Raw genomic sequence first — 13,625 nt, forward strand, 5'->3', positions numbered from 1 at the left:
TGGGAGATCTTTCCATCTTCTGAGATCTTCTTAAATTTCTTTCTTCAGAGACTTGAAGTTTTTATCATACAGATCTTTCACTTCCTTAGTTAGAGTCACGCCAAGATATTTTATATTATTTGTGACTATTGAGAAGGGTGTTGTTTCCCTAATTTCTTTCTCAGCCTGTTTATTCTTTGTATAGAGAAAGGCCATTGACTTGTTTGAGTTTATTTTATATCCAGCTACTTCACCGAAGCTGTTTATCAGGTTTAGGAGTTCTCTGGTAGAATTTTTAGGGTCACTTATATATACTATCATATCATCTGCAAAAAGTGATATTTTGACTTCCTCTTTTCCAATTTGTATCCCCTTGATCTCCTTTTGTTGTCTAATTGCTCTGGCTAGGACTTCAAGTACTATGTTGAAGAGGTAGGGAGAAAGTGGGCAGCCTTGTCTAGTCCCTGATTTTAGAGGGATTGCTTCCAGCTTCTCTCCATTTACTTTGATGTTGGCTACTGGTTTGCTGTAGATTGCTTTTATCATGTTTAGGTATGGGCCTTGAATTCCTGATCTTTCCAAAACTTTTATCATGAATGGGTGTTGGATCTTGTCAAATGCTTTCTCAGCATCTAACGAGATGATCATGTGGTGTTTGTCTTTGAGTTTGTTTATATAATGGATTACATTGATGGATTTTCGTATATTAAACCATCCCTGCATCCCTGGAATAAAACCTACTTGGTCAGGATGGATGATTGCTTTAATGTGTTCTTGGATTCGGTTAGCGAGAATTTTATTGAGGATTTTTGCATCGATATTCATAAAAGAAATTGGTCTGAAGTTCTCTATCTTTGTTGGGTCTTTTTGTGGTTTAGGTATCAGAGTAATAGTGGCTTCATAGAATGAGTTGGGTAGAGTACCTTCTACTTCTATTTTGTGAAATAGTTTGTGCAGAACTGGAATTAGATCTTCTTTGAAGGTCTGATAGAACTCTGCACTAAACCCGTCTGGTCCTGGGCTTTTTTTGGCTGGGAGACTATTAATAACTGCTTCTATTTCTTTAGGTGATATGGAACTGTTTAGATGGTCAACTTGATCCTGATTCAACCTTGGTACCTGGTATCTGTCCAGAAATTTGTCCATTTCGTCCAGGTTTTCCAGTTTTGTTGAGTATAGCCTTTTGTAGAAGAATCTGATGGTGTTTTGGATTTCTTCAGGATTTGTTGTTATGTCTCCCTTTTCATTTCTGATTTTGTTAATTAGTATTTTGTCCCTGTGCCCTCTAGTGAGTCTAGCTAAGGGTTTATCTATCTTGTTGATTTTCTCAAAGAACCAACTCCTCGTTTGGTTAATTCTTTGAATAGTTCTTCTTGTTTCCACTTGGTTGATTTCACCCCTGAGTTTGATTATTTCCTGCCGTCTACTCCTCTTGGGTGAATTTGCTTCCTTTTTTTCTAGAGCTTTTAGATGTGTTGTCAAGCTGCTAGTATGTGCTCTCTCCCGTTTCTTCTTGGAGGCACTCAGAGCTATGAGTTTCCCTCTTAGAAATGCTTTCATTGTGTCCCATAGGTTTGGGTACGTTGTGGCTTCATTTTCATTAAACTCTAAAAAGTCTTTAATTTCTTTCTTTATTCCTTCCTTGACCAAGGTATCATTGAGAAGAGTGTTGTTCAGTTTCCACGTGAATGTTGGCTTTCCATTATTTATGTTGTTATTGAAGATCAGTCTTAGGCCATGGTGGTCTGATAGGATACATGGGACAATTTCAATATTTTTGTATCTGTTGAGGCCTGTTTTGTGACCAATTATATGGTCAATTTTGGAGAAGGTCCCATGAGGTGCTGAGAAGAAGGTATATCTTTTTTTTTTAGGATAAAATGTTCTGTAGATATCTGTCAGGTCCATTTGTTTCATAACTTCTGTTAGTTTCACTGTGTCCCTGTTTAGTTTCTGTTTCCACGATCTGTCCCTTGATGAAAGTGGTGTGTTGAAGTCTCCCACTATTATTGTGTGAGGTGCAATGTGTGCTTTGAGCTTTACTAAAGTGTCTTTAATGAATGTGGCTGCCCTTGCATTTGGTGCGTAGATATTCAGAATTGAGAGTTCCTCTTGGAGGATTTTACCTTTGATGAGTATGAAGTGTCCCTCCTTGTCTTTTTTGATAACTTTGGGTTGGAAGTCGATTTTATCCGATATTAAAATGGCTACTCCAGCTTGTTTCTTCAGTCCATTTGCTTGGAAAATTGTTTTCCAGCCTTTCACTCTGAGGTAGTGTCTGTCTTTTTCCCTGAGATGGGTTTCCAGTAAGCAGCAGAATGTTGGGTCCTGTTTGTGTAGCCATTCTGTTAGTCTATGTCTTTTTATTGGGGGATTGAGTCCATTGATATTAAGAGATATTAAGGAAAAGTAATTGTTGCTGCCTTTTATTTTTGTTGTTGGAGTTGGCATTCTGTTCTTGTGGCTGTCTTCTTTTTGGTTTGTTGAGTGATTACTTTCTTGCTTGTTCTAGGGCGTGATTTCCGTCCTTGTATTGCTTCTTTTCTGTTATTATCCTTTGAAGGGCTGGATTCGTGGAAAGATATTGTGTGAATTTGGTTTTGTCGTGGAATACTTTGGTTTCTCCATCTATGGTAATTGAGAGTTTGGCCGGGTATAGTAGCCTGGGCTGGCATTTGTGTTCTCTTAGTGTCTGTATAACATCTGTCCAGGCTCTTCTGGCTTTCATAGTCTCTCGTGAAAAGTCTGGTGTAATTCTGATAGGCCTTCCTTTATATGTTACTTGACCTTTCTCCCTTACTGCTTTTAATATTCTATCTTTATTTAGTGCATTTGTTGTTCTGATTATTATGTGTCGGGAGGAATTTCTTTTCTGGTCCAGTCTATTTGGAGTTCTGTAGGCTTCTTGTATGATCATGGGCATCTCTTACTTTATGTTTGGGAAGTTTTCTTTTATTATTTTCTTGAAGATATTAGCTGGCCCTTTAAGTTGAAAATCTTCATTCTCATCAATTCCTATTATCCGTAGGTTTGGTCTTCTCATTGTGTCCTGGATTACCTGGGTGTTTTGAGTTAGGATCCTTTTGCATTTTGTATTTTCTTTGACTGTTGTGTGGATGTTCTCTATGGAATCTTCTGCACCTGAGATTCTCTCTTCCATTTCTTGTATTCTGTTGCTGATGCTCGCATCTATGGTTCCAGATCTCTTTCCTAGGGTTTCTATCTCCAGCGTTGCCTCGCTTTGGGTTTTCTTTATTGTGTCTACTTCCCTTTTTAGTTCTAGTATGGTTTTGTTCACTTCCATTACCTGTTTGGATGTGTTTTCCTGTTTTTCTTTAATGACTTCTACCTGTTTGGCTATGTTTTCCTGCTTTTCTTTAAGGGCCTGTAACTCTTTAGCAGTGCTCTCCTGTAATTCTTTAAGTGACTTATGAAAGTCCTTCTTGATGTCCTCTATCGTCATCATGAGAAATGTTTTTAAATCTGAGTCTAGATTTTCGGTTGTGTTGGGGTGCCCAGGACTAGGTGGGGTGGGAGTGCTGCGTTCTGATGATGGTGAGTGGTCTTGATTTCTGTTAGTAGGATTCTTACGTTTGCCTTTCGCCATCTGGTAATCTCTGAAGCTAGCTGTTTTAGTTGTCACTGTTAAGAGCTTGTTCTTCAGGTGACTCTGTTAGCCTCTATTAGCAGACCTGGAGGGTAGCACTCTCCTTAGTTTCAGTGGGCAGAGTATTCTCTGCAGGAAAGCTCTCTTCTTGCAGGGAAGGTACCCAGATATCTGGTGTTCGAACCAGACTCCTGGCAGAAGTTGTGTTCCACTCACTAGAGGTCTTAGGATCCCGTGTGGAATCCTGTGTGGGCCCTTGCGGGTGTCAGGCGACTCCACTGGCAAGGTAGCCCGGGGCTCGAGTGGAGCGGAAGGGGCTTGTGCCCCAGGTCAGGCCCGGGTAGTCTGCTTCCCGGCCGGCGCTGTGTTCCACTCACCAGGGGTCTTAGGATCCAGTGGGGAATCCTGTGTGGGCCCTTGCAGGTGTTGGGCGAGACTCTGCTGGCAAAGTAGCCCGGGGCTCGAGTGGAGCGGAAGGGGCTTGTGTCCCAGATCAGGCCCGGGTAGCCTGCTTCCCTATGTACTGCAGTCTCAGGTGCCGCGCGATTGGATTGGGGCAGGCGCTGTGTTTCACTCACCAGGGGTCTTAGGATCCCGTGGGGAGTCCTGTGTGGGCCCTTGCAGGTGTTGGGCGAGACTCCGCTGGCCAATGTCTGGTTTCTTAAGTTCTTTATATATTTTGGATATTAGCCCTCTGCCAGATGTGCAGTTGGTGAAAATCTTTTCCCATTCTGTAGGCTGTTTTGTCTCAGTGATGGTTTTTGCCTTACACTCCTTTGCTTTTCAGTTTCATTTGGTCCTGGTTATTGATTGTCGATCCTATCACCTGTGCATTGGTTTTCTGTTGGAGAAGTCTCCTATGCCAATGTGCTCAAGGCTATTCCCCACTTTCTCTTCCATCAAGTTATATGTATCTGTTTTTAGGATGAGGTCTTTCATTCACTTGGACTGGAGCTTTGTGTAGGGTGATAGATATAGACCTATTTACATTCTGCTAACCTGGTGACATCCAGTTAGATTAGCACCATTTATAGAAGATGCTTTTTTTTTCCATTGTATATTTCTGGCTTCTTTATCAAAAGTCAGGTGTCTATAGGTCTATAGATCTACATCTGGGCCTTCAATTTGATTCTACTCCATTGATTAACCTATCTTTTAAAATGCTAATGCCATGCAATTTTTATTACTATAGCTCAGTATTACAACTTTTTTAAAAAAGATTTATTTATTATCTATATGTAAGCACACTGTATCTGTCTTCAGACACACCAGTAGAGGGGTCAGATGTCATTACAGATGGTTGTAAGCCACCATGTGGTTGCTGGGATTTGAACTCAGGACCTTCATAAGAACAGTCAGTGCTCTTAACCGCTGAGCCATCTCTCCAGCCCCTATATTACAACTTGAAGTCAAGGATGGTGAGACCTCTAGAAGTTCTTTTACTGTACAGGACTGTTTAAGCTATCTGGGTTTTTGTTTTTCCATATAAAATTGAGTATTGTTCTTTCAAGATTTATAAAGAATTGTGTTGAAATTTTGATGGGGATTATCCTGATTCTGTAGATTGCTTTTGGTAAAATTGCCATGTTTATTATGTTAATCCTACTGATTCATAAGCATGGGAGATTTTATCTTCTGATACCTTCCTCAATTTCTTTCTTCAAAGGCTTGAAGTTCTTGTTATTCAGGTCTTTTACTTCCTTGGTTAGAGATATTCTAAGATATTTTATATTGTTTGTGGCTATTGTGAAGGGTGTTGTTTCCCTTATTTCTTTCTCATTCCATTTGTCATTTATATATAGAAAGAAAACTTTTTAAAAAAATTAATCTTATATCCAGTCACTTCACAAAAGATGTTTTACCACCTGTAGGAACTCTCTGGGAGAATTTTTGGGGTCACTTATGTATACTATTACTTCACCTCCAAATAACAATACTTTTACTTTCAAATTTTTATCCTTTTGATCTTCTTCAGTTTTCTTATTGCTCCAACTAGAAATTTAAGTACAATATTGAAGAGAGAGAGAGAGAGAGAGAGAGAGAGAGAGAGAGAGAGAGAGAGAGAGGACAGCCTTCTCTTGTTCCTGATTTTAGTGGAATTGTTTTGAGTTTCTCTCCATTTAATTTGATGTTGGCTGTCAACTTGCTGGAAATTGCCATTATGGGGAAAAAAAAAAAAAAGCTGAGCAGTGGTGGCGCATGCCTTTAATCCCAGCACTCGGGAGGCAGAGGCAGGCGGGATTCTGAGTTTGAGGCCAGCCTGGTCTACAAAGTGAGTTCCAGGACAGCCAGGACTATACAGAGAAACCCTCTCTCGAGAAAAAACAAAACAAAACACAAATTGCCATTATGGTGATATATGTCCCTTTTATCCCTAATCTCTCCAAGACTTTTATCACAAAGGGGTGTTGGATTTTGTCAAAAGACTTTCAACATCAAGTGAGATTATCCTGTAGTAGTTTTCCCTTCAGTCTGTTTATATGGTGGGTAACACTGATGGATTTTCAATTTTGAACCATCTCTGAATCTCTGGGGTGAAACCTATTTAATTATGGAAGATGATCTTTTTTGATGTGTTCTTGGATTCTGTGAGTATTTTGTTGTGCATTTTGGCATCTATGTTGTTGTGGGAAATTGTTTTGTTATTGTCTTTGTTAAATCTTTGCATGTTTTGGGTACCAGAAAGATTGTGGTGTTATATAATAATTCTAGAATGTTCCTTTTGTGTTTATATTATGAAATGACTTGAATATTGGCATTAGCTCTTTAAAAATCTGGTAGAATTCTGCACTAAAGCCATCTGGCCCTGTTCTTTTGTTTGTTTTTGTTTTGTTTTTTGCTTTTTTGTTGTTGTTGTTGTTGTGAGATGTTTAATGACTACTTCTATTTCCTTGGGGGTTATAAGTCTGATCTGATCTTGATTTAATTTTGGTAAGTAGCATCTGTCAGAGAAAGTATCCATTTCCTGGCTATCCTAGAACTCACTCTGTAGACCAGGCTGGCCTCGAACTCAGAAATCTGCCTGCCTCTGCCTCCCAAGTGCTGGGATTAAAGGCATGCACCACCACGTCCAGCTTCATAACATCTTTTAGCTCCAGCATTTTGTTTAGTTTTTGTCTGAATGACTTTTCCATTGGTGAAAGTGGATTATTCAAGTTTCCCACTATCAATGTGTGAGGGTGTGTGTGTGTTTTAAGCTTTAATGGTATTTCCTTTGTAAGTGTGGGTACCTTTGAGTTTGGGGTATAGATAGTAAGAACTGAAAGGTCACCTAAGTGGATTTTTCTTTTGATGAGTATGAAGTGTCCCTCCTTGTCTCGTTTGATTAATTTTAGTTTGAAGTCTAATTTATTAGATATTAGTACGGCCATACCAGCTTATTTCTCAGGTCCATTTGCATGGAGAATCTTTTCTCTAACCCTTTACTCTGAAGTAATATCTATCTTTGATGTTGAAAAGTGTTTCTTGTATGCAGAGGATACATTCCCTATTTCACATGCATTCTGCTAGTCTTTTTATTGAAAATTGAGTCCATTGATATTGAGAGATATCAATGACTAATGAATGTTAATTCATGTTATTTTGTTATTGTCGTTGTTGTTGTTATTGGTGGTGGTAGGGGTAATGGTGTGTGTGTGTGTGTGTGTGTGTGTGTGTCCATTCATTTGGTTTTGCTGCTGTAAGATTATTACCTATGTTTTCGGGTTGGAGTTTTCCTTCTATCTGTGGATAGATATGGTTTAAATCATGGAATATCTTGTTTTTTCAGTCTATGGTGACTGCAGGGTATATGTGGTGGTTTGAATAAAAATGGTCCCTATAGTACCATAGAGAGTGGCAATAATAAGAGGTACAGCCTTGATGGAGTATGTGTGAATTTACTGAAGGATGTATGTAACTAGGAGGTGGACTTTGAAGTCTCAGAAGCTCAAGCCTATCCAGTGTGTCACTGTCACTTCCTGCTGCCTGCTGATCCAGATGTTGAATTCTCAGCTGCTTCTTCAGTACCATGTCTGCTTGCAAGCAGCCATGCTTCCCATCTCCATTATGGTAATGGACTAAATGTAAACCAGCTCCAATTAAAAGCTTTCCTATAAGAGTTGTGACAGTCATGGTGTTTGTTCACAGCAATAAAGTCCTAAGTACGACAGTACAGCAGTCTAAGCTGCCATCTGTGTTATCTTAGAATCTGTAGGACATCTGTCCTGGCCCTTCTGACTTTTACAGTTCCTACTGAGAAGTCAGGTATAATTTTAATAGGGCTGCCTTTATATGTTACTTGCTTTTTTTTTCTCTCTCTCTTACAGCTTTTAATATTCATTCTTTGTTATGTTTGTTTAATGTTTTTACTATTTTGAGGCAAGGGATCTTTTGTGGTACGATCTATTTGGTGTTCTGTAAGCTTCTTGTACCTTTATAGGCCTCTCCTTCTTTAGGTTAGGAAATTTTTCTTCTATGATTTCGTTGAACATGCTTTCTGGGCCTTTGAGCTGGAATTACTCTTCCTCTATTTCAATTACATTTAGGGTTGGCCTTTTCATAGCATCCCAGTCTTCCTGGATGTTTTGTGGCAGAGATTTTTTTAGACTTAACATTTTCCTTCACTGACGTATGCATTTCTTCTATTTCTTCTATCACACCTTCAAGGTCTGAATTTTTCTCTTCCATCTCTTGTATTGTTAGTGATGCTTATATCTGTATTTCCTGTTCACTTACTAGATTTTCCATTTACAGAAGCCCCTCAGTTTATGTTTTCTTTATTACTTCTATTTCCATCTCAGGTCTTGACCAGTTTTATTAGTTTCCTTCAACTGCTTATTTTTCTTGGCTTTCCTTAATGGATTTATTCATTTCTTCCAATTTTTTTATTTGTCTTTTCTTTGGTTTCTTAAAAACATGTATTCATTTTCTCTTTAAGGACCTCTATCATCTTCATAAAGTTGGTTTTAAGGTCATTTTCTTGTGTTTCTGTTATGTTGGAATATTCAGGGCTTGCTGTAGTATGATAGCTGAGTTCTGGTGGTGACATTGCCCTGGCTGTTGTGGATCACACTGTTACACTGGCATCTAGGCATCTGGGTTTGGGGTGATTATAGGGTGCTGACTCTGAGTTTGCCTTTGTTAGATGGGGTTTTCCCCCTTTTTGTTTCTGTTTCCTCTCTGGTATTCTGGATGGAGTGGCCTCTTGTTGAGCTGGAAGTTTCTGCCCAGATGGGAGTCTTCCAACAGAACTGGGGGCTGGGATATGGTGACAGGGAGCAGGGGAACACCTGGGAGTAGGCACTAAGTAGGGACAGTTAATGGGCAGGAGGCATACCTGGAGTTCTGGTAGCCAGTGTGGCCTCTGGTTGAGCAGAGGGCTTCCACAAAACTCACTTAAAAAAGTTTTAATCACTGAAATAAACAAAGTTTTCTATAGACTTATTTATAAAGAGCTATTAAGTATTATCATATTATAAGTTTACTATGTAAAACTTAAAATATCTAAAAATAAATAAATAAATAACTGACAAGCACATCCATTAAAACGTTAGGAGCTGAAGAACCAGCCTGCCCCATCTTAGGCTTAAAGCATCTGTGGTTAAGACAAACTAGATTCATTCCTGATTCATTCCTCAAACCTCTATTTTCAAAGAATGGACTATACCTTATCTACAAATGGTTCTATATTGCCTGTTCCAGGAATGGCAATCATGTCTTTGTTTCTATGACCATCCATGATGACCTCGCTATGGCTCACTTGTGATGCCCACCTTGCAACAATGTCTTTTCTTCAGGGAGACTAACTTGCCACGCTTATGCCCAGCTCCTGTAATCCCATCTATTTCAACACCAAATGCCCCCATTTAGAAATCCCCTACTTGTGAACTATGAGAGTCTTGTCTTCCTCACATCCAATGATGACCTTAAGAGGAGGGCACCTTTGCATGCACAGGAATAAAAAATGCTTACTTCAGTTAATTTGGCTATGCTGATTTGGGTCATAGGTCTTTCTCCTCCCATCTTTGGGGTTAAAAAAAAAAAAAGCAACTTGTGGATTTATACTCAACCTTCTCTAAACTGTAAAGACATGATAAGGACAGACACATGCAGACAATGAGGAAACATGAGGCAAGAGACAACAGCAAGACAGAAACTGAAAGCTAACAAAAAGATTTAGAGTTACAGGACAGGTAAGGACAGCTTCCTAAAATACCCTTTAACACATCCAGAACTGAAGCTTTCCCGAAGAAAAGCCAGAAGAAGCAAGAAAATCCTGGCCCCAGAGCAATCAAGTCCAAAGTCCTTCACAGTAGAATGTACTACTCTACTAGTCTGCTCTCTGCATAAAGATCCAAGAGGGCATTTAGCACTGCTCTCAAATATCACTATATTATATGCAGGCCAAAATGTACAGTCAGGGAATCAGAACAAATATAAAGGAAAGAAAGACATAGCAAGGAACTACCCCATCTCCAATCAAAGTATCATGAAAATGTGCCAAAAATTCAAGGTGTGAAGTGCCTATAAAGTCCTCTGAATCAACTCTATGTTTCCACCAATCACCGATTCTCACCAGAAAGGAGAGTAAAAGAAATATTTGAACATCATTTGTGTATCAAATTAGCAAGAACAATCCTTAAAAGATTTTAAGGAACAAAATAAAATTACTCAAAAAGGACCGAGATGATTTTAAGTATCAACCTCCTGAGACTAATTACGAACCGAGTTTTCTTCCTCCTCCTCTAGCTCCCGCTGCTGCTCTTCATGCCGTTTGGCTTTGATTTCCATGGCTTCTGCGATCAGGTCTCTTAATATCGACACGGGTTTTGCATTCTTGATAAAAGGATGCTAAAAAGACAGAGTTAAACGGTATAAAAATCAGATTTTTCTGGTTTATAACCAACAACATTAAAACACCCATAACTTCTAACCAGGATCATACACTACAATAATTATTTTACTTACAACTAATATGTTGATTAATAAAATAGCATTTTGTTTGCTTTAGGAAAAATGCTTTTAAGTTCACTTATTTTCAAAAACATCCTAAGCATACAGACAAAAATATAATCTTTAAGATTATAATCTTAAAGATATAATTGTTAAAAGTGGGCATTAGGTGGTAAAAGTATTTCAAATATTTAAAGATAATTAATGATTACAAGTAAAAGTAAACTTATTTTAGCACTGTTGAAGAATTTAATGACTCGTACTCATCTGATGGGCAAACAAAGGGGAGCAGTCTTGTTACTTCCACCTCATTTCATTCTACTGTGTCTTGACTTGTTTACTCACTTCCAACCAAGACAGAGAATTACCTGCCAAACTACTGCTTCAGTTGAGTCTTGTTTTTTCTTTACTTCCCTGATCTAGAAATGATTAAGTTCTCTATTATTTTATATCGTGTACTTTTGATAAGTAAAAGAATAACCTTTTAAGTTTACTTTTAAATTACACTTTAAAAGTGTACACATGTGTGTCTCTGTTTAGGGGACAACTAGTAGGAGTCAGCTCTTTCCGTCTATCATGTGGGTCCCAAGGGCTGAACTCAGGTCATCATACCTGGCAGCAAATGCCTTTCCTATCTAAGTTACTCATCAGGCTGAGTGGACCTAAATCTCACTGATGAGCACAGCATGAGAGACAGTATAGAGGAAAAATATATGGCACAAATAAACTTATTTAGAGACAATAATCTAGTTTCAAAATGCAATGTTCATAATTATTTACTAGTATATATAATCAGAGGAAAGAAGCCCTGTGTATTTTAATAAAGTCTAATAGAACACAAAAATATATTCAGACAAAAAAAAATCTAATGATGAAAAAATAGACACCTTGAAGGGGCTTTAACATGGTAAACAAACTATCAAAAAAAAAAAATCAGCTGGGCGGTGGTGGCGCACGCCTTTAATCTCAGCACTTGGGAGGCAGAGGCAGGCGGATTTCTGAGTTCAAGGCTAGCCTGGTCTCCAAAGTGAGTTCCAGGACAGCTAGGGCTATACAGAGAAACCCTGTCTCGAAAAACCAAAAAAAAAAAAAAAAAAAAAAAAAAAGAAAGAAAGAAAGAAAGAAAGAAAGAAAAATCAAGTAAGGGGGAAAATAACTATGAGTAAGAATCTTACCATCATTTGAAAGTCCTAATTAATTCTTTAGGATAGTTAATGTCACCATCAGATAAATCCCACTCTACTGACAAATCCTCAAGGCTCCTGGTCATCCACCAAGAGGCCTCCTGTACCCTGAGCTAACTACTAAGGGAAGAAAGCCCGGAGCCCTCACTTCCCTTTCAGCTGGTTATTAGCACTCACTCTTCCCTGTGAGTGTGAACTCCAGTGCTATGTGCCATTCCTGGCACAGGGCCCATAAAGCCCTCCATGCCTTCTTCCTTCTGTGCTATAGGATACTTACGATACAACTTCCAAAAACTACAAGATAAAAGAGAGTGCCCAAAGAGAATAAACATAAGTAGAAGGACCACTCACTCAAAAAAGGAAGAAATGGGTAAACAAATGTGCACTGCCTTTGAGGAATTTATCCCCCCAAATTAGGAAGACAAATACGTAGTTTAAAGTTATAGTTTGCCATACAAGTGATATTGGTGATGGTTTAGCACAACATCCACGTAAAAGAGAAAGGCAGAAGCAGAATAAGCTGCGAGTACGCTTTGCAGTAGATTTCGAGCTCGGCATATACCAGGTCCCAGGGGCTGTCTCCAGCAGCCCCCTATCTGCCTCACAGAATGACAAGCAATTCACGGTATGAAGAGAATGAAAAAGAAACAAAGACAAAACGTATGGTGAGAACTTAGTGGAATGATCTGTGTCATCTAGTTAACAATACTGTCCAATGTTCTCTGAGCCTAAGATGGAGCTAACAGCAAGGCAACTGAGCCAAGTGTTTAATATGAAAAGCCTGGATTTTACATGAGACCATCCTAAATAAACAAATTAGAGAATAACATATACGAAAAATGTTGATACCATTAATTTACAATTTACAATGGAATTTATTAATAAAATACCATGGCAAGATACAGGTATGAATTATTAAGGGTCCGAGCTAGACAATTCCCCAAAATTGAGAGGAAATATAAATTAGATGGGGAAAGGAGAAAGATTTGGTGGCAACAAAATATTAGTCAAAGAGCCCATGAACACATAAGCAAAAGGAAGTAGAACAGAGGGAGATTTAAGCAACCCAGCAGCCAGCCATACATTTCAGATTCTGCAACCCTTTGGACTTCAGATGCTCTGATTAAGAGATGCTCAAGTGTGTGTGTGTGTGTGTGTGTGTGTGTATGTATGTATATGTATGTATGTGTGTGTGTGTGTGTGTGTGTATGTATGTATGTATATATATTCAAATCTAATCTAGAAGAACTCAACACTTCTGGTCCCCAGCATCTTAGGTGGGGACATTCAACCTGTGTGAACAGAACTAACTCATCAGAACTATAAAAGCAGAACTGATAGAATTACAGCCTTCAAAAAAAAAAGATATAAAAATATTAACCGGGACTATATTTTGTTATCTTCTTGGGGAAAACAACGCCAACATTTTAAGCCAGTTATATCTCAGTTCCAAAGTGTATTTTAATTTTTTATCATTTACTATAAATTAACTACAGTGCTCTAGTTAGAGCTAAATATCCTGAACCTAATTTATCTAATCCCACATGTATTCCTGCTTTCTCTGAATAACAGCTACAGATACGACTGTGACCAATGAAGAGAAATTGGCAAGCTACCCATGGAGGTATTCCTGCAATCCTAGTAGTCAGAAAGCTAAGTCAGGGACATCTTAAGTTCAAGGATGATCTAGATGCTATACAAAGAGATACTATGTCAAACACACACACACACACACACACACACACACACACACACACACACACACAGAGAGAGAGAGAGAGAGAGAGAGAGAGAGAGAGAGAGAGAGAGAGAGAGAGAGAGAGAGAGTGTTTAGATATGGGAGGAGATGGGGGAGAAGTGCAAAGGGTCAGGAATTTGAAAGTAGATGTGTAGCAGTTGGGAATGGGGAATTGGGAGTAGCT

General features: G+C 38.7%; 1 protein-coding gene across 6 annotated transcripts in view; it reads right to left on the bottom strand.

The window, feature by feature from the left end:
- The window catches only part of Stk3 (serine/threonine kinase 3), a 280,384-nt gene that overhangs the window by 114,041 nt on the left and 152,718 nt on the right, over positions 1 to 13,625 (bottom strand). For all 6 annotated transcript variants that reach the window (NM_019635.2, NM_001357821.1, XM_030248670.1 and 3 more), the window contains one exon: positions 10,292 to 10,417. In NM_019635.2, coding sequence (NP_062609.2) covers positions 10,292 to 10,417 — 126 coding nt within the window. The remainder of the gene's footprint in view (positions 1 to 10,291; positions 10,418 to 13,625) is intronic.

This window comes from Mus musculus, chromosome 15 (genome assembly GCF_000001635.26).
Source record: "Mus musculus strain C57BL/6J chromosome 15, GRCm38.p6 C57BL/6J".
Lineage (NCBI taxonomy): Eukaryota > Metazoa > Chordata > Mammalia > Rodentia > Muridae > Mus > Mus musculus.